Here is a 15215-nt window from a genome sequence, read left to right on the forward strand (position 1 = left end):
ATCCAAAGCAACCTCTGAAATTATCTTTGTGGGACTTTGATATATAAAATTTCGACATTTTGGCCATAAACCTCTTTTCATATCTTTACAAATCATTTAATAAGTGTATTCAAAACATCTATTTTACTTAGTACCATTGGAAGCGCCTTGAAAAGTACTCCAGGAAAGCTTAAGGAAGCATGGGGTGATTATCATACTTCACTTAGTCGAATCTGCAAAAATAGCTCGATCGAGTACAAAATTATCAAAATATGTCCAATCTGGAACAAACTATGATTCTGGATTTGAATTAATTTTGGCTTGTGGGGCCAGCTGACAAACTCATGCCCTTTTCATAAGGCAATACAGTAGTAAATGCTCTTGAAGCGTATAGAAAGTAGGTGGCAGGTCATAGCACTATCGTTTATGATGATATTTTATTGCCTTCTATATCGTTCATAATGATATTTTATTGCATTCTATATTTAATAACGTTAGTCTGGACATTGACAATGCATGGGTTGCATAAAATGTCTGCAGTAAGTAATGAAATCTCTGAGGCTCTGAGACGTCGCTCAAATAAAACATTGACAGCATTGAGCAGAGGAAAGAGGGTAGAAATTACAGTGGTTTTTGTTGATTGATTGTAAAATCATTATTCTCATATGAGCCAGGTCTGATAGATGCCTTGAAACTCAGGTTCCATATTAGGATTGTAAAGTGCAAAAGTACTGAACATTTATTATGTTATGATATGAGCCAGGTCTGATAGATGCCTTGAAACTCAGGTTCCATATTAGGATTGTAAAGTGCAAAAGTACTGAACATTTATTATGTTATGATATTATATCAAGATGTTTCTCTCAATCCAAGGCAACCCCTGAAATCACATTTGGGAAACCTTCTTATGCAGAATCTCGACTTTTTCGCAAAAAAAAACTGACTTCATGTTTCATAAAATTGCTCAATAAGTTTGTTCAAAACACTATTCGTAATTAGCACCATTGGATGCGCCTTAAAAAGTACTTCAAAGAAGCTTAAGGAAGTATTTTTTTTTTTTTGTAGGGGAGTTGTACTCCATTTTTTATTTAAAGTCCTCTAAATGTCATGATGAGGGAAGAAGAAGACTGGATATATTTTTAAAGGCAAGGAAATGAAAAGGGAAGCAAGGAAGTGGAATACGACCATAAAATACGTGGGGGTACATACTTACAAATCAAACTGTAATTCCGATTCCAAGCGAGACAGAGAACGGGCAATAGATGTGTTAACGTTGAGAGTGACAAAAGGGACATGGTCGAAGATGGAGCGCCAGTGGGCTTGCCATATACAGAGTAGACTGGTAGCGAAAACTTGGTAAACGGTAAGCTCTGGAAAAGGTAAGGAGGCAGAGCGAGTGGGTTCAGCTATGGATAGAGTTTGAATGCCGTGGAGGAATGGGAGAAGGACGTCGTCGGTCATCGGTGTGTGGGATAGGTATGTAGTGGCGAGGAACCGCCATACAGCGAGTTTGAGAGGACAAGTAAAGAAGAAATGTTGGATATCCTCCGGGCTCTGGGTCAAACAGAGAGGACACGAAGGTGAAGGGTGAGTTGTGGGGATGAAGTGGTGGAGGATCGATTTGGAGGGAATTTTTCGATGGATAAGTCTATACCATACAGTTCGGGATTGAAGGAGAATAGGTAGAAGCTTAAGGAAGTATATGGTAATTTGTACAACTTACATGGTCGGATCTTGCAAAAGAGATCAAACAAGTCGCAAATTGATCGAAAATTACCATCCCGAGTAAAGAAAACGGGCGGCATTTTAATCGAGTTTTGGCTGACAAGAATGAACATCAGACTTTTCTTGAGGGTTAACAATGCTTCTAGAGCTAATAATAATAATAAAAAAAAAAGAACTTTATACATTGAAAATTATCACCAATGAGCTAGGCTACTTTTGTTTGCTTTTGAAGTGTAGTCTTATATCTGATAGCGCCAGTTAGCCTGGCTAGCAAACGTAATGACGGATGTAATCGAAAACTTTGAAAGAGCAGCCTGCCAATGATGAAAGCTACTCCTATTTGGAAACACTGACAATTAATACAGGTAATTGCTTGTTTGAGTATAGAGCATGTTAGACGTAGTATGAATACTGGTAATCACCCTGACCACAGTTGGCTGCTTGACCTTCAAATTATCATATAAATACCTGCCTCAAATAAATGTACATCTAGGTTATCTCTTCTCTCTTCTTTCCATTTACATCGTTTTACAAGCAATGTCAAGCTATGGATATATCAAACTGAATGTTTGTGGACAAGCCTTCATTGCTAAATACGAGAATCCCATGAGCTCACCTTACTTTAACAGATTTGTTCACAACGAGACTCCACCAGACTCGATCAGAATCGCTAATCAAGGCAACGTGTATTTCTTAATTGATCGAGATCCAAAGGTTTCAAAGGCATCATGTGTTACCTTTGAACATGGCAAGTGCGTTTCAAGGATGATGCTTATCTCAAGACATTCAATCATGAAGCAAAGTTCTTTGGATTCTAAGATGAAAGCCGATTCCAGATTTTTCATGAATTAACTGTAGACAGCAAACAAGTTATCGTCAATCAAGACGAGATCTTCATTGATCGTGGCGGTGATCTGTTTCGTCAGATTCTTTTATTTCTATAACCTGGTGTCATTTTCTCCAGCAACAAGGGAGCCCTGACCGTTCTAATCCAAAAATCCATATTTTATGAAATAGATAGTGTGATACACGCCCTGAAAGAAGCTCTGGTCCACTGTATTAACCGTAGATCACTAAATAAACACTGTCGTTGCTATTACTATTCAAAGCTCGTGTTGGTCTCCCATAGAAGGGCAGTAATTGATGAGCTATAGACAATTTTGAAACGATTTTATACAACAGTAATGCCTAATGCAAAAAAAAAAAAAAAAAAAAAAATACAAGCAAAGAATTCGGCTGCTATAGTTGTAACATTTACAACTTATTTTGCCTCTGAAAGGCAGAAAGGTATCTTGCAATGGTGCTTTTATTTGGATTGGCTAAATAAGACTAGCAATTGAAATTTTTTTAGATAAAGATGGAGTTTATGGAAGGGATCAATTGTGAAATATCCTGATCACTGATGTTTTTTGTTACGAAATCATCGCGTATGATCTCCAACAGCCTATACTTTTCTTCCTCTTGCTCGGTTTGTATCTTTTCAATGGGCTCCATGTTCTTGAATTTGCGAGTGAGATACGCGGCTTGTCATAATATAAGTATGAGTCAATAAATCGAGATGGCATGATATGTCTACATATACCTCTTTCGATGGTATGAGCTGGAAATCCTGCAATACTTGCACACCACAGACCATGTGATTTTGAATCGCCATTACTAGGCACAATGCGATACAGAAACACGACTTCACTCTCTTTTCCAGGCACTAATTCCAAATGTAATCCCTCTTTGTTATTGTCTTGATTCTGCATATTTTGGCTCATGATTTCAGTTTGAGATAATGTGATACCATCTTGAACCGAAAGGATGTTTTTGCAAACAAGGTCTATATACAAATCAAGTCGAATTGATACAGAAAATCCAAACCGCATTGTATTCAATGATCATACCATGGAAATGTGTGCTAGCAATCACTTTGGGACATTGATCACCTTTGGAAAGAAAATAGCCTAGAGCAGAACAGAATAATGCTGATCCATCTGCTATATCGGTTCCCTAGTTGTAGGGATGAGTACAAACCGTAATATTACCTGAATAAACATCACCTTTCCAAATTCATCAATGATAACCAAGCTTTGGCATGTTGCATTTTGCAAAGCTCGGTTGATTTGCTGTAGATCGAATGCAAAGGCGCTTTGAGGCTAATATAGATACATGTGAATGATTTGGCAAGTGCTATAGCTCCCCCTGCTTTGAGATATTTTACCTTTAAAACGGTTTCTGATGTCTGGATTCGAGTAAATAGCTTGTCTGTGATGCCAATAGTAGCTCTTTCTGCAGGTACAAAGCTGTACAGACAATCAATGGCGTGCAAAATGCTTTGTATAACCTCCAAACTTACCTCCCAACATGTGCCATGTATGTAAGGAGAGCCACTTGCTTCAAATACACGCTTTTGCCAGAGAAGTTGGCTCCTGTTACGATCTGAATGCTATTGGTGTCATCACCCATCCTTCTGTCTCTGCCTGCTGAATTGAGGCGAGAAGATGCTGTATCTCGCAAGCTATCGAATGCGCTTGAGTATTGGACATCTGGGCGCTGACTCTTGAACCCTTGGCCGCCTTTGAGGTGTGTATGATTTGGAATGAAAATACCAACAGAAAGCTCTTGCAATGGATGCCTGATAGTACTAGTCCATTGGTCCTTTTGTTCGCTACCTTACTTTCTCGCCGCTTGTTTTATCATACCTTCCTTTTACAACATCAAGTGAGTTGTCCATAGTCAAATTGGGTTTGACGTAGCTGAATTGTAGCGCAACCACTGCCAGAGAAAGTATGCTTGCATGGGGTTAGCTTACTTCGTTCAATGAATACACCAACAGATTTACCAATCAAGTTCGGACAAAGCTTCAGAGATTTCAATAAATTGTGTTGAATACTGTAGGACTGTAGTTGATAGCTCTTGTAAGATCTCTATTTCTCTGTCTGAAATCATGGCATGGAGATCTCCCAGAGTAGCATCCAGTTCTATACAGTTGGGTCAGTAGAGTTATTTTGCTTGGAGGCGCATTATAGAACCTTTTGTCCTGTCATTTTTGTAATACAAGTTGTCTGCTGTCGAAAACTACAATAGACAAGAGTCAATGATGTAGGAAAGAACAACAGCACCTGTATTCCAGCTGTTACCTGAAGCTCAAAGCCTGGCAAATTTCTCTGGTAGTATTCAGTAACGTTGCTATTATCACAATAACTACTACTTGCACTACTCAATCCAGAGTTGCGTTGTAGATGATACTGAGGCAAGGTAATCAGATAGCCCAATTGAGGAAAATAAACCACATTCAAGGCAGCACTCAGACCAATAGGTAATGCCGATCCGATCTCCTGCGACACTCGAAGCTATGCACATCGCTGTGAATACATAACTCGGACCACATTCTGATATCAACTCTACTTACCAACGTATCGTTCAGCTTTTCGTATTCTTCTCTTAACATGTCCAGTTCATTATCGACTCCTTTCTTGACGATGGTCTGAGCTTCTGCTTTACTTGCACCGAAATCAATCTAAAGCGCACGGTTTAAACACAATTCGTAACTACAAAACACCTGCTTACGATACTGTCAATAACAGAGCCTGCTTCTTGCATTGCCTTTACAGTAGATGATCGCTTTTTGAATTTTTGGATGAGTAGACATTGGGCGTATGGGCTATTGAAGATGGGTTGAAGTGCGTTGAAGATGCAGATGGTGTAGTATGCAAACTGTGTGTATATAAAATGATGAGCCACGTACGCATATAAATACAGCTTCGTATCAATACCTTTAAAATATACTGCCAATCATTTGTCTTTGCTTTGCTCTCCCTTACTCTGACCAAGAGTCGATGGATGTTCTTGATGTGTCGCAAATGGGATCTCAGTGCTATGCTTTTATCACGCATATCGGACGCCATAAACAAGCCAATTGCTAGATGTCGATCCTCGAGGGCCATTTTGTCGGTCATTGGACGAGATACCCATTCTCTCAGCATTTCTTTACCCAACACGCTTGTTGTCTTGTTTAGTAAGCCTATGCCATATTACCGTTACTAGACTGCATTTGTATAAACAGGCTTTAGTCGCATCGTACCAAACAGCGACAGGATCTCTTTTTTTTGGATTTGATGCATGTTGGGATGTCTTTCTGATTCAAATATACACAATGATCTGTTTGCCTTGTAAGTAGGGTACAGTATCGAAAAGGGTGTATAGTATTGTCTCTACTTGCCTCATTGTGTCTGAATTGACTTGCATGTATCTATTACTGTAGATTTGCATAAGAGGTAGGCACATTGAAACCTATCACTACATTACACCTACCATGAGAATGCCTTGATAACAGTGGGTTGAACTACTTCTGGCCCCACTCCAGTCTCGTCTTCTTGCATATTGCGCTCTTGTTGTAACTTGTCCAAATGCTTCAGCAGCACACCAGCACAACCAATCTAGCATACGTTAGCCTCTATTCTGATCCCTGCCTATTCTTAGTATACACTCACAGTCAACTGGCTCTCCTCCAGCTCAATAAGACCCTCCATCTGTAAATACGCATGCGTCTTGATGCCCTCTTCATGGTCTCGAAAGTAGATGTGATGGTTTTCTATGCCGGTATCTTCTGTGTCAGTGTATATAGCAGTGTTGGCTGATGGCTGCTGCTCCTGCTGCTGGTTGATGTGGCTGATGTACCAGTTCAATAGTGTTATACGTCCCTTGTCAAACAGAAACTCTTTGTTACTTGTCCTGATCAAAGTAGCAGTTGCTCCATGTTCACTTGTCAAGAACTCTACTAGGTTTTCATCAGAAGGGTCTGGGAGGATAATTGTTTGAGGTGACAATTGAGCAAGCACTAGTAAGCTGTGTTAGATCATCTATCAACTGCTAATGCGCTTAACAGCAAACATACGCATGGAAGTGTACTCAAACTTGTCAGATTCCACAGTGTCCTCCATCAGTTGCAACTCTAGATTGGTGCCTGAATAGTAGCAACATCCCAATCTGCCAAGTGAAGCGCTTTGCTTCCATTGAAGGCACAGAATGGTCTCCATTAGTTTGATTGATATGATTCGAAAAAAAAAAGAAAAAGAACTGTGTTTTAGCTGTTGATACATCAATCTTTATGGATCTAGCTGTCATCCAATCATGCTAATGTGAAGCAGTTGTTTATATCACACACAATAACAGCACACACACACACACTTGAAGCATTCTAGAGCAATAGCGTGTATACTATCAACAAGAGACCATATCGACTCACTCACAAAAGCATGGTACTCTAAACTACTGGCATAATCAAATTGTGTGTGTGTGTGTGTGTGTGTGTGTGTGTGTGTGTGTGTGTGTGTGTGTGTGTGTGTGTGTGTGTGTGTGTGTGTACCTCAATGGTTAATGCCCTTACGCCATGCGCATGTCCAATTTGTATTAGCGCAGTGGTAAATTGCCAATAAAAACTCAAATCGTTTCAGTTTCGAGAATACACAACTCTTTCTCCCTCGTTATAATGGATTATTCTCGTTATGATGATCAGCGTCATTATGGCGAAAAGGAAGACTCTGGCCTATTTGAAGTCGTCCAATGTCCTACAGATGCTGCTGCATTAACCAACTTTGCTTACATTGCTCCTGGTGTGATTGACCCCAAAGTGCACTACGTTGTGATTGCTCACCAATTCGTTTTGTCTGTACGGTAAGAAGAGCCCTATCATGCAGTCCAGTCATGAGACTATGACTAACTTACAGCATACAAACAGTGTCGATAGAAGCATTCAGAGAGGCCAGATTGGTATCAACGGCACTTCTCGTCGTTGGGCTTCCTTCTCCCTTGGACAACGTGTTACGGTTGACCCTTACGACATTCACTCTGAAGGAATGGACATTTATCTAGGCAACTTGAAGATGGACATCGATTTTTTTCAACGCAGCAACAGACTGCCTGATGAGTTCAAAGAAGAAGATCTTGCACAAGCCTTCTCCATCAACTTTCACAACCAAATGTTCACCAAGGGCCAATTTCTGGTATTCGAGTACTGCGGCGTCAAGTTTAGAGCCACTGTCAATGACTTGGATGTCGTGGACCTGAACGTGCTGAAAAAGGGCGAAGTGGATGCACATCAAGAAAAGAAATCAGACGCTGTGCGTGGTATATTAATGCGTGAAACCAATGTAGAATTTACAAAGATAGAAGGCTCGTTTTTAAACTTGAAGCAAGCCAAGAAGAGAGCCATGGCTGCTAAAGCTTTGATCAAGCCTGACTTCCAGTTTGAAGACCTCGGTATCGGTGGCCTGGATGACGAGTTCAATGCTATCTTCCGTCGTGCCTTTGCCTCTCGTATCTTTCCACCTGCTTTGGTCGAGAAACTAGGTGTGCAACATGTCAAGGGTATCTTGCTCTACGGTCCTCCCGGTACGGGTAAGACGTTGATGGCTCGTCAAATTGGCAAAATGCTGAATGCCAAGGAACCCAAAATTGTCAGTGGTCCTGAAGTGTTATCCAAGTTTGTGGGTCAGTCGGAAGAGAATGTGCGCAAGCTGTTTGCTGATGCTGAGGAAGAGTACCGTGCCAAGGGTGAAGAGTCTGGCCTTCATATCATCATCTTTGATGAGCTGGATGCCATCTGTAAGTCGCGTGGTAGTCGCAGTGGAGACACGGGTGTGGGTGATTCTGTGGTCAATCAATTGCTGGCTAAAATGGACGGTGTGGAGCAACTCAACAACATCTTGATCATTGGTATGACCAACAGAAAGGACATGATTGATGAGGCCTTGCTGCGTCCCGGTCGTTTGGAAGTGCACATGGAAATTGGCTTGCCTGATGAGAAGGGCCGCCTGCAGATCCTCAAGATCCATACCGGCAAGATGAGAACCAACGATGTCCTGGAGAGCGATGTCAATTTGGATGATTTGGCCGAACTGACCAAGAACTACAGTGGTGCTGAGATCTCTGGTGTTGTTAAGGCGGCTTCCTCTTATGCGTTCAGTAGACATATCAAAGTGGGTACTATGGCCGGCATCTCTGCTGATGTGGAGAACATGAAGGTGAGTATGGACGATTTCTTGAATGCGCTCAAGGAAGTGCAACCTGCGTTTGGTGTATCTGAAGCCGAGTTGCAACAATGCGTGCAAAATCACATCATTCCCTTTAGTCCCTCTGTCAAGCAGATCCTGACAGATGGCCGTCTCTACGTGGATCAAGTGCGTCAGTCTTCTCGCACGCCCTTGGTCAGTGTGCTCTTGAACGGCCCTGCTGGTAGCGGTAAGACAGCACTTGCTGCTACTATTGCCATGCAAAGTGATTTCCCCTTTATCAAGCTGATTTCCCCTGAAACCATGGTTGGCATGTCTGAAACAGCCAAGGTGACTGAGATCAACAAGATCTTTAACGACTCTTACAAATCCCCTATCAGTGTGATAGTCATTGATGCCATTGAGCGTCTGTTGGACTATGTGCCTATTGGCCCTCGTTTCTCCAATTCCGTTTTGCAAGCACTCTTGGTGTTGCTGAAGAAGAAGCCACCTAAGGATCGTCGTTTGTTGATTTTGGCTACTACCACGCAACGTCAAATCTTGGATCAAATGGACATGACGGACGAATTCTCGGCTGAAATCTATGTGCCTACTATTACCAGTTTGGAGGGCGTGGATACCGTTTTGCAGCAGCTGGAATTATTCAATGATGCAGAGAGAGAAAGAGCTTTATCCGTTTTGAAACAAGCCAACATGGATCAAAAGCTGACAATAGGCGTTAAAAAGCTGCTGATGATCATTGAGATGGCCAGACAAGATGAGGATAAGGTGGAGAAGTTTGTGAATACCATTTTAGCTTTATAAGCATAATAAAGACGCTCGTCATAACTTAAAAAAATGCTCTTCAATCCCTAGACACTGTTACAATCCTAATACGGAAACTGAATTTCAAGGCATCTGTCAGGCCTGGTTCATATATGATTAATGATTTTACAATCAATCAACAAAAACCACTGCTATTTCTACCGTCTTTCCTCTGGCCCAATGCTGTCAACGTTTTCTTTGAACAACGACATAAAGTCGCAGAGACTTCACTACTTACTGCAGACATGTTATCCAGCCCTTGAATCGTCAATGTCCACACTAACGTTATTAAATATAGAATGCAAGAAAATGGCATGATGAACAATAGTTCTATGACTTGCCACCTACTTTTCATACGCTTCAAAAGCATCTATTACTGTATTGCCTTCATGATGGAAAGGGCATTGAGTTTACCAGCCAGCCCCGCCAGCCGCCAAAATTAATTCAAACCCAAAATCATTGTCTGTTTCAGATTGGCCAAATTTTGATGATTTTAGACTCGATCAAGCTATTTTTGCAGATTCGACTAAGAGAAATAAGATAATCATCCTATGCTTCTTTAAGCTTTCTTGAAGTGCTTTTCAAGGTGCATCTGATGGTACCAAGTAATATAGATGATTTGAATAAACTTATTGAGTAATTTATGAAAATATAAAAAGAGGTTTCTGGCCAAAAAGTCGACATTTTACATATCAAAGTCCCACAAAGATGATTTCAGAGGCTACATTGGATCGATAATAGAAACATTTTGATTCAAGATATACCATAGTAAAAGTCTTCGTTATCAAGGTGAAAAATGCGATTGTTTGATTTTCAATGAAAACCATGAGGGGTACCTCATGCTTTTCGTCGAATTTCGTCCATGTTTTTTTTGATCCCCAAAAAGTTGAGCAAAACGTGTCAAAAAGTAGCTGCCAGATGAGAGCAACTGTTTAGGGCTATTCTGACATTCTAAAACGGCCTTGAACGCGAGAAAACGCAGCTCAAATGCACACATACTTTGCTGTATTAGGCGCACTCTTGGCTAAAAAGGGATAGTACCTGTATGACCCTTGCCTGTACATGGAATAACTACGTGTATATGGATGTAGAGCATCATATAAGAATCAGATTTACAGATATTATGAAGGGGTTTTATGTGCAAGTGGAGGGTCAAAATCAAAGTAGCAGTATTTTGATAAGATACGCAAGAGCAATCAGTAGCGCGAGCTGCCGCTGCGCAGGTTGGTTCTCTATCTTGGCTTCGCTTCGGTGAGAACCATCCGAAGCATAAACACTTATATGATTAGTGATTTTATATCAATCAACCATCAGGGTTCTTCTAACATTTTAGCTATATTCATTTTGCGATATTAGCCAAAGGCCCGCGGCAGCGCGAGCCGTTTGAACGTAGGTTGGTTTCCACCGAAGCGAAGCGTAGGTCAGGAAACCACCCAAAGTATCGAAAGACTTGTTTAATCATAGTAGCAAAGAGCCCCCTTTTTTTTTATTGATTCGAGCTGATTTCATCAACATCTACAACTACCATAATTGCAGCATTTCTCTTGGCCATTGACCTGTTTCTCTCGCCTCCCAATAGCCGCCCTTATACTGCCACGATTCACCTGTGTGCGCATATTCATCCCTGACAAGTTCAAACCACAACGGCTTCCATGGCTTTGCAATAGACTCAAACTGCTTTCTTCGTTCTCGCTGACACTGCTCGATTCGCACTTTTTCATCCTCTGCTTCTTGCACCTGCCCCTGTTCAAACAAACGCTGGTCTGGTCGACATCGAGTATCTGTGATGGGCAACTTGCCTTGCTCCAGTGATGTGATTTCGTTGAGTTCCGTGGCAAAGGACGTCAATCCATAGTAGTCGGTGTAATCCGGTATGCCAGGTGGTTTACAGCGCCAAATAACCGCATACTGATCAGGGCCAACCACCTCTGATAAGCTATCACTCCATTTACCTTCCACTTCTCGAATCAGAGATCCACGGCAATCGAAAAACTTGGCCACGACGTTGTTGCGATACATGGCACTGTTGTTGTTGGATGAAAAGAACGAGGTGGATCCAGTGGCTGCTTCTTTAAAGGTGATCACAGCATACTCACCTGTGGTGTGATTCTGAACTTTCATCTCACCAATGTGCTCCAAGTACTTGGTGCCTGTTATTAGATTCCTGAGCCAGCTCGATGGCTTTGAATAGGTGTATTCGTCTTGATGTCCCTTGATGGAAATGTGGCTCTGCCCCTCTGTAATGAGTTCCAGCGATTTTCCCCAGAATTTCGTCTTTCCAAGATTGGTTTGCCTATATGTAAATGTCTTGGACTCTGCAAAGCACTACATAGAATCAATCAGGATAAACATACATACACATGTAACGACTAATCAACTCACAGCCATCACATTGGGATAATGCGATACTTTCTCGGCGATAAATCGAAACCCTTTGTCAGGCCTGATACATTCATACGTCTCACTCATCATTGGGTTGAACGGCTTGCGACCAATGCGATACTGTGTGGCTGCGTAACCTGAGATGGCAAATACTGCAACATACATGAGCCGATCCATGGATGAAGAGAGCGTCGCTGCTTTATCTAGTAACTCTGAGTACTCCAATTCCTCACAGAGTCGTTGCAGAAAATTGACAGGCTCATTGAGACTGATCGGCATGGAGATGGTGGACAAGTCCTTGCCAATGTTTTTGCGTAATATGCCCAGCACAGATATATTTCGCACAGCTACAGGATGAGGCAGTTTTGTTCTGCGCTTTATGTTTGGCAGGGCAAGCGCAGTCTTGTCTATGGTGTTGCCTTGATGGTCTTCTTCATCTTCCGAGTCAATCACGATGGACCCATAAGTGGATTCGTTGTCTTCGTTCAGTAAAACGTCCTCGGCATCAAAAAACTGGTCTGAATGAGCGCTGTAAGAGTAGTAGCTAGCGGCGCGATGAGATAAGAAGCCTGTGCCTGTTCTGCTAGGAATCTCAAGTGAATTGATAGCTGCGTTGGTGTAGTTTTCGTAAGTGTCGTTATAAGCGGTTGACAGCTTATCTCGTTGCTCGATCAACGCCTCGATGCAGGCATGCAGTTTGTCCAGACTTGCTTGATGAGAGGAGGATACAGAAGTAAGCTGGGTGGTGTGGTCATCAGGTATACTGTTGGAAGAAGAGCCACGCATGAATGGAAATCGCATGAGTTTGCTGCTGCTGCTGCTGCTGTGAGAGTGTAAGACAGGTACTGCCACTGACTGCTGCTGTTGCTGCAGCTGTGAGATGAGTGATTCACTACTGCTAGCATCATGAGGCAGCTGACTCAGTTCTTTGGCAATGAATGCGAGGCTTCTTATTTCTGCATCTAGATTATGCAAAGCAGAGACAATCACTTGATGGTTTCGCTCGAATGCATCGTCCCGTGTGGTGATGCTATCTGGCACCAGACTGATAGCAGACTGAATGTCTGCTGCATGGGTCATTGTGCCATTGCCGTGCTGCCATGATTCCGTCAAGGTATCTGATCTCTGTTTCCGGATGCTGTTGAGCCACCGATCAAAGTCGTCTGCGGAGAGTGCTTTTAGGTGGAATGTGGTTGTACCTGAATCAATGTGAATAGTGCGCTGCTTGGGGGCAATAGAGATGGTGGCTAGCATGATCTGGAGCGATCCTCGCTTGATATCTCCGTTCCTGACTGAATAAGACAATACACCCGTCGATGACAATTCAAACCATCGTTTTGCCCAACCTTCTCAAGTGTCAATCTCCTTAAAGCCATGTAGATTTCTAGACACAACTTGCCTTGCATCCGTTTTCTCCTTTTTTTCAGCAGCCAGCCACACATGTCGTTATCTAAATCCAATCCTTCGTCAATAGGCTCATCGCTTGTTACTGAGAATGTCAGTGATTTGGATGTGTTTCTCGAAAACATGTTGTCTATGGGAATTCAAGGTTACAGTCAAAACAGCAGTGCCACCTCCTCACTTGTTACCTACCAAAAATCAGCACGTAATTTCCTGGATCCTCAGCAAGATAGGAGCCTGTTATTGCTTCTTTGGACGAGTTCACTTGATCAATGGGTATCAGCTCAATAAAGTCATTCTCCAATAGATTAATGACCGAGGTGGCAGATGACGATTTCCTGCGATTACGAGAGTGTACAGAGGGTGCTGCTGTTGTGTTTGTAGTAGCCACATCTTTCATGGAGGGTATGGATGCCATACTGTGTCTCTTTCTGCGGTGTGTTTCCTCGTTATCAGAACAGTAATTCATGGTTGTACTGGTGGTGGGTGTCGGTAACTCAACATCCGCATTGTTGGATCTGTTTGTGGTGCGCAGATGAGATAGCTTTGGTAGTGATAGATTCCTCTTTTTCATGCTTGTAGAATGCTCTTCGTCCAATGAAGCACGCGTGCTGTTGTTTGCAGTAGCGGCTGTCATGGGCCTGTAGTAGAGACCAAAGCAGATGCTCTTTTTTTTGGTTGAAAACGACCAACTGAGCGTGGTATTTGCTTTCTGGATGAGAATATGGTGCTCATACACACTTCTTGGTTGAACACGCACTTCTGGCATAGGGTATGTGAGTAAGGAGCAAGAACAAGAGAAGAGAAAGAGAGAGACAGAACAATAACAAATACACTGGTTATAAAATAAGGGGATCATGGTCCTTGTTTATTGTTGTGCTACATTGATAACATGACTGAAGGATGGACGAGAGAAGCTTGAAAAAGCAACTTGCCAAGTTCTAGTAGTCAATTGCAGGGCTTTAACGATAGGAACATTGACTCAAGACACTTTCGTCTTCGAGCAGTGTGTGATAGTAGTGCCAAAGCATCTTGAGCCAAAGATTGCCAATTCTCAGCGCACCAAGAACCTCAATATGCTGTTTTCATCTAATCTTCTTTGGTAGACCTTGAACTCTATTTAGCAGAAGAAAAGGTACACTGGCAGGTGAAGCATGCCCTGCGTTTCTAAATGCATATCTGTTTATTCGTTAAAAGCAGTTTGATCCCAATACGACATTTTGGAAATCCTGACAAAGATGATGGGTAATGTTTTTGTGCTAGCTGGCATTTCACCCCTCAAGTAGCCAGCTCTGATGGAATCGCAATTCGTAGCCGTTTCAGGAGCCAAGGCTGCAAATGGCTTATGGCTCATGAAGACTTGCAAATGTGCTCTGCCAGGATGAGCTTGTCACGGTATAGCGCCAAAGCCAAATGATGCAAGTGGATTCCCAGCGTGCTGTCGATCGTCTGCAGTCTTGTGGTGGTTCTACGACTACCAGCTGGGCCCATCAAGGCATTCTTCATGTCTACTTGGCCCAAATGTATGGTGTCTCTGTTGAATACGACCGCCTCTTGGTGAGACCCCTCCCATTCTCGAATGATGTCTGCTGTCCAGCGTGTCAAGGCAGATCCAATGATGGAAAGAGATTGTATTGCTATTGTCATTGGTTTAGAGCTACTATTTTATGGCTGTTGGAAGAAAATTTGAGCGAACACGCTTTTGCTAATAGATGAGATGAACTGTAATTTATTGGCTTTATATCATGGGATAAATTGACATTTGATAAAGCCAGAGTGTGTCCATCTTTTGCACGCTAAGGCGGCGAACCGCATTCTTCTTTTGCTACACAAGTAAACAGATTGCTATCTAGCAAGTATGCAGCAAAGCCCAATCATCTAAACAGCCGTGCCAACAACAGTCATCATCTTATTTGAAAGGCATTT

The 15215-nt window shown here is 42.2% G+C and overlaps 5 protein-coding genes across 5 annotated transcripts; 1 reads left to right on the forward strand and 4 right to left on the reverse strand.

The window, feature by feature from the left end:
• Window positions 1–1188: 1188 nt before the first annotated feature.
• ATC70_006107 (uncharacterized protein) lies at window positions 1189–1440 on the reverse strand (the record flags this gene model as incomplete). The annotated part of the gene is made up of 1 exon (XM_064825388.1): window positions 1189–1440. The coding sequence occupies one exon, from the start codon at window positions 1438–1440 to the stop codon at window positions 1189–1191; it is 252 nt and encodes an 83-aa protein (XP_064680765.1).
• A 1611-nt stretch (window positions 1441–3051) lies between these two features.
• Window positions 3052–6728, reverse strand: PRN1_2 (RNA pol II transcription cofactor; the record flags this gene model as incomplete). Its single annotated transcript, XM_064825389.1, has 18 exons — window positions 3052–3227; window positions 3287–3529; window positions 3594–3699; window positions 3750–3845; window positions 3911–3992; window positions 4046–4324; window positions 4392–4445; window positions 4532–4670; window positions 4722–4767; window positions 4830–5042; window positions 5102–5209; window positions 5260–5406; window positions 5466–5713; window positions 5774–5850; window positions 5912–5947; window positions 6004–6128; window positions 6183–6529; window positions 6587–6728. The coding sequence occupies 18 exons, from the start codon at window positions 6726–6728 to the stop codon at window positions 3052–3054; spliced, it is 2664 nt and encodes an 887-aa protein (XP_064680766.1).
• A 452-nt stretch (window positions 6729–7180) lies between these two features.
• ATC70_006109 (FAM50A protein) lies at window positions 7181–9506 on the forward strand (the record flags this gene model as incomplete). Its single annotated transcript, XM_064825390.1, has 2 exons — window positions 7181–7365; window positions 7430–9506. The coding sequence occupies 2 exons, from the start codon at window positions 7181–7183 to the stop codon at window positions 9504–9506; spliced, it is 2262 nt and encodes a 753-aa protein (XP_064680767.1).
• A 1521-nt stretch (window positions 9507–11027) lies between these two features.
• JHD1 (JmjC domain-containing histone demethylation protein 1) lies at window positions 11028–13926 on the reverse strand (the record flags this gene model as incomplete). Its single annotated transcript, XM_064825391.1, has 4 exons — window positions 11028–11831; window positions 11889–13234; window positions 13288–13422; window positions 13482–13926. 4 exons carry the CDS (start codon window positions 13924–13926, stop codon window positions 11028–11030), a joined length of 2730 nt encoding a protein of 909 aa, XP_064680768.1.
• A 713-nt stretch (window positions 13927–14639) lies between these two features.
• Window positions 14640–14936, reverse strand: ATC70_006111 (HTH CENPB-type domain-containing protein; the record flags this gene model as incomplete). Its single annotated transcript, XM_064825392.1, has 1 exon — window positions 14640–14936. One exon carries the CDS (start codon window positions 14934–14936, stop codon window positions 14640–14642), a length of 297 nt encoding a protein of 98 aa, XP_064680769.1.
• Between the last annotated feature and the right edge of the window lie 279 nt (window positions 14937–15215).

This window comes from Mucor velutinosus, assembly GCF_035048745.1.
Source record: "Mucor velutinosus strain NIH1002 chromosome Unknown tig00001544, whole genome shotgun sequence".
Lineage (NCBI taxonomy): Eukaryota > Fungi > Mucoromycota > Mucoromycetes > Mucorales > Mucoraceae > Mucor > Mucor velutinosus.